The 5,041-nt window shown below is 46.8% G+C and overlaps 1 protein-coding gene across 4 annotated transcripts in view; it reads left to right on the top strand.

The window, feature by feature from the left end:
* The first annotated feature begins 395 nt into the window (after window positions 1-395).
* LOC149864361 (scavenger receptor cysteine-rich domain-containing protein DMBT1-like) overlaps window positions 396-5,041 on the top strand; it is a 98,613-nt gene continuing 93,967 nt past the window's right edge. For 2 of the 4 annotated variants that reach the window (XM_090049523.1, XM_090049521.1), the window contains exons 1-3: window positions 396-615; window positions 1,238-1,357; window positions 2,525-3,218. In XM_090049523.1, coding sequence (XP_089905649.1) covers window positions 2,699-3,218 — 520 coding nt within the window. In that variant the 5' untranslated portion in view covers window positions 396-615; window positions 1,238-1,357; window positions 2,525-2,698. The remainder of the gene's footprint in view (window positions 616-1,237; window positions 1,358-2,524; window positions 3,219-5,041) is intronic. The other 2 variants (XM_090049522.1, XM_090049524.1) reach the window with 2 other exon arrangements.

Raw genomic sequence — 5,041 nt, 5'->3', positions numbered from 1 at the left:
ATGTGGCCCTGGCACTGCTGTATTTGCATGGGTTTGAACTCATACCTTTATATAAGGCTGATCACCTTTTCCTTTTCCTCCAAGGCCCAGTCCTGCTAACTCTCCCATGTGAAAATGTGTTTGCAATTGCACTGTGCAAAGGTGCTTTGCAATTGCATTGTGGAATGTGTTTGCAATTGTACCCGGATGAATAGCCAGGCTGCCTCAGCGCCAAAAGCTAAGCCTGCAGAGGATTCTGGATTGATGTGCTGTGGTGGGAAGCCGCTGCAGCACATACACCATCAATCAGTTGGCGCGAAAACTCTTACAGGCTTAAACAGGAAACATACCATATAAGGGGTTCACACGGCAGCGCGCAAGATGATTGGACAATCATCGAGCAGTGTGTTTTAAACCATGCTTCTCCCTGCGCTCAGAGAGAGCGCCTGCAGACAGAACAGAGACTACGACTCTGAGGCTGAACAGGCAAGGGACTGATCACCCCAAGCCGACTCTCCCCTCTTTGCAAAGAGGCGTTTTCTAAGGCCTTTGCGTTACCCACTTCCCTAACCCGACGACATTTATGTGCATGATGTAATGTTACATCTGTTATCACCTATGATTTTTTACCTAACCGTGAGTATTATTTAAAGTGATAGCAATGATTGATAAGTTGGACCTTTGCATAGTTGTATTTGTTGTAGCCACCATTGTTTGTTGTATTTTGATGTACCTTTCTATCTTAGGGGTCATTCCATAGTTAAATAAAAACCCCTTTTTTCAAAAAATCATTGTATGTTTTTGGCTCACCCAAGTGCACACCGCATCTCGAAGCTCCACATCCCAGAATAGGCTCTGGGCTCACTCAGGAACAGACTCCACTAGGAGCTTCAGAACTAGCTGTTCCTAGAGGGTTGTGTTTGCTCAGTGAGTTCCAGGAACAGCCCTGTCTTTCATAATGTATTACATGAAATACCACAGAACAAGGTGCAAGGGTCACTTTTTTGGGGTACAGTTTCATGTACTCAGTGATTCACTTTAGTAGGATGTTAAGAGAATGTCTGGTACAAGGGCAGGGACCATTGAAGGAGAAAGGCCAATGCAGAATGGTTTGGGAGGGAGCCATTGCAAGGGGGAAGGTCAGTAAGGGAAAATTAAGAGGAAGAGGTCAATATGAGAGATGGGGGGCGGGGGTCAATGAAAGACGATTCCTGTCATATACTTTGCTTCTTAGAACCATGTCTTATCTTCATTTCAGCCCTCACAGCCTGTGAGGATACTAAGTTCAGCATCTTTCTACCATTCTAACAAAGGCATCTTCCTGCTCCAGGCTGAAACTGAAACCACGTGGGCCTAAATCATCCTGGCATCTCTCTGGGTGAGTTGCCTTTTCCCTTTACTGCTTATTTTAGTGTCCTGCATGCCCCTGTGCCATTCAGTATCCCAGAGCCCACCATCCATAGGATGCTTATGTCCTGGGAACTTGGGTTCTTCCCAAGGACTGGATTCAAGTAATTTGGAGTGGAGAGAATGGAGAGTGGGCAGTAACCCAGGGATCATAATCCCTTGTTCAGGAACAAGAGTTAGGTGTAGAGTAGAGCAGAGGGCTGGGATACTGATTTTTTTCTGCCCAGATCTGGAAAGGGAGTTCAGACTAATGATGAGGGCTGTAGCAAGGGGATTGGAGTGTTCTTTCTCTATCTATATTCCTAGTGTACCTGTAAAATTTTACAGTACAATTGCTTTAACTTTTTAGTTTTTCAAAATTTAAAAAAAGAAAAAAAACCTAGCAGGTTTCTGAACCCAGACATGTTCCCCACCTGCCTTTGATCTGTCTTAGTGCATCTGTCTATTCTTCCCAAATAGGACCTCAGTTGTCAGGTCATTAATTTATTAAGTATTATTGTGCCTCCAGAACAGTTCATACTGGAGTAGCATCCCATGACTGAGTCCATATTTATACCCCTGTTGTGCCATGTGTTGCAGACCCAGTTCATCACAATTCAAATAGACAGAAAGGGGGGACGGGGCGGGGGTGAATAGGGGCACAAGAAGAGAGGTGAAAGCTTAGTATTTAGTACTTTAATACAAGAATGCCTAACACTCGCTTGATGAAGAAAATCTTCTATGGCAAGCTGTCAAATGGAGTATGTTTTCATGGTGCACCAAAGAAATAGTACAAAGACACCCTAAAGGTTTCCCTAAGGAGTTTTGGCATCAACCCAGAGTCATGGGAGTAAACTGCTCCTGACATCCATCCTGGAGCACAGCCAGGGACCCAGCCTTGAAGTTGCCTCCAGCTCAGCTCCTGTGCACCCAGACAAGGCCTTTGGAGAGGTTGGAAACACCCTGGCCCTCTGTCTGTGGCACCTGCCTGGCAGGGGCTCTGGCACCTGGGCAAACCAGGAGTCCCCTCATCTGTCCCATGTGTGCCCAACTTGAGGCCCTGGAGGGGCAGGTGAGGGAACTCCAGGCGGATGTCAGCAGGCTGCATGGGATCAGGGCGGTTGAGGAAGAGATTGACAGGTACTTTCATTCTCTGCAGGACCACACACCTGGAGAGAAGGCATCACAGGAGGTGGTCAATGCAGAAGGATGAAAGACAGTCACCTCCAGATCTAGATGTCACAGAACTAGATGTTGCTCTACTGGAACAATTCCTCTAGTGCAGCTGGGAAACAGGTATGATGCCCTAGCATCACTGGGAGACAATACAGCAATGGAGGCCATGTCCACAGCTACCACCAGACAGGCTGAGAGCCAACCGGGCAGCCAGAGGAGAAGACGTCAAGTTATCGTGGTGGGTGACTCCCTCCTGAGAGGAACGGAGGTAGCAATCTGCCACCTGAATCCTGCAGTACAGGACATATGCTGCCTGCCCACAGCTAAGATTCGGGACATCACAGAAAGGCTTCCAGACCTAATCAGGCCCACTGACTACTACCCCATGGTCCTCATCCATGTTGAAATGAATGGTGTGGCCTGGAGTAGTCTGGGACAGGTCATGACTGACTACATGACTCTGGGAGACAAGCTTAGAGGCTTGGGGGCACAAGTAGTCTTCTCACCAGTCCTCCCAGTCAGCAGCCACAGCCAGCACCACAGCAACTGCATTGAGAAGGTCAGCTCATGGCTTCAGAGCTGGTGCCACCATGCGGGGTTCAGCTTTCTAGACCATGGTCCACACTTTCAAGATAAGACCTTGCTGGGACAGGATGGCCTACATCTCTCTTCAAAAGGTAAGAGTGCTTCATTGGGTGACAGGGATGCTGAGTTCAGGATGAGATTGAGTAGGACAAACCACAAACCACACACTGGGAATGATCAGCTAAGTACTAAGGGGCCCACTAAGAATCAGGAGAGGGGAATTCTAAGGGCACCTATCGTGGGGCTTAGGTGTCTCTATACTAATGCTAGAAGTATGGGAAACAAGCAGGAGGAACTTGCACTCCTACTTGCAGACAAGTATCTCTACCTGGTTGGTCTAACAGAAACCTGGTGGGACCCTACCAATGACTGGGCAGTGGGCATTGAGGGCTATAGGCTATACAGACAGGATAGATTAGGGGAAAAAAGGGGCGAGGGTGTTGCTCTATACATTAGGGAACACTATAAATCTTCTGTAATAAAGATGAGGGCAGAAGAAGGGCAGATCAAAGTCCTATGGATCAGATTACAAGGGGATAAGGGTGAAAGGGACTTAATAGTGAGGATCTACTACAGATCCCCACACCAGGAAGAAGAGTTAGACCTAAAGTTCTCAAAACAGCTCTCAAAGACAGTACGCTCAAAAGACCTAGTTGTCATGGGTGACCTAAATTACCCAGGCATCTGCTGGGAGGAGGAGTCAATCAGGTCTGCCTGTTCACGTAGGTTCTTAACAGAGTTCTTTAATAATACAGGAGGAGTATGCCTGCTTGGCTCATGCTTGCAGGAAAGCAGTGAGGAAAGCCAAAGCACATACAGAACTCAAGTTGGCAACAAAGATTAAGGACAACAAGAAGTCCTTCTTTAAGTACATAAGGAGCATGAAGAAGCCGCAGGATAACATAGGGCTGCTACAGAATGGACAAGGGCAACTCAATCGATAGGATGGAAAAAGCAGAGCTCTTTAATAATTTCTTTGCTTCTGTTTTCCTGGACATGGATACAAATACACCTCCCAGTGAGTCTTTACTCTGGAGTGATAGTAATACCAATCCACCAATAGTTAGCACTGATCTAGTGAAGGGGCACTTGGAAGGGCTGGATGTATTCAAGTCGGTGGGCCCCAACGATCTTCATCCAAGGCTACTAAAGGAATTGGCCAATAACATAGCAGAACCACTGGCACAACTGTTTGAGTAACACAATGTTAAAGGTAACACAATGTTAAGGGGCAACCAGCATGGGTTTATAGCTGGACCTGACTAACCTGGTCTCTTTTTATGACCAGGTCACAAAGTGCTTAGATGCAAGAGTGGAAGTAGATATTATTTACCTGGATTTTAAAAAGGCTTTTGACACAATGTCACACCCAATTCTTATGAGCAAACTGAGTAGCTGTGATGTGGATTTTTTCACAGTAAGGTGGGTGAAAAACTGGCTTATGGGATGCACCCAGAGAGTGGTGGGATAGGTAGGTTTCTCCCTGGAGGTATGTGGGCAGTAGTGTCCCCCAAGGCTCTGTCCTTGGACCAGTACTGTTTAATATCTTCATCAGCAATCTGGATGAAGGGGTTGAAAGTGCTTTGTCCAAATTCACAGATGACACTAAACTATGGGGTGTAGTAAACACACTGGAGGGCAAGGGGTGAATCCAGGCAGATCTGGACAGACTGGGGAAGTGGGAGAATCAGAATAGGATGCAATTTAACAAAGACAAATGCAAGATGCTGCACCTGGGGAGAAAATCTCCAACACACCTAAAGACTGGGGGGTACCATTCCAAGTACCACAACAGTGAAAAGAGATCTCGGAGTCCTGGTTGAAGCAAAAATGAACATGCATCACCAGTGTGATGAGGTAATAAGTAAGGCTAGCCACACTCTTTCTTGCATCAGCAGGTGCATCATGAGCAGGT

This window comes from Crocodylus siamensis, chromosome 5 (genome assembly GCF_052110815.1).
Source record: "Crocodylus siamensis isolate JL-2025a chromosome 5, ASM5211081v1, whole genome shotgun sequence".
Taxonomy (NCBI): Eukaryota; Metazoa; Chordata; order Crocodylia; family Crocodylidae; genus Crocodylus; species Crocodylus siamensis.
This window is presented reverse-complemented; position numbering and strand designations above follow the sequence as displayed.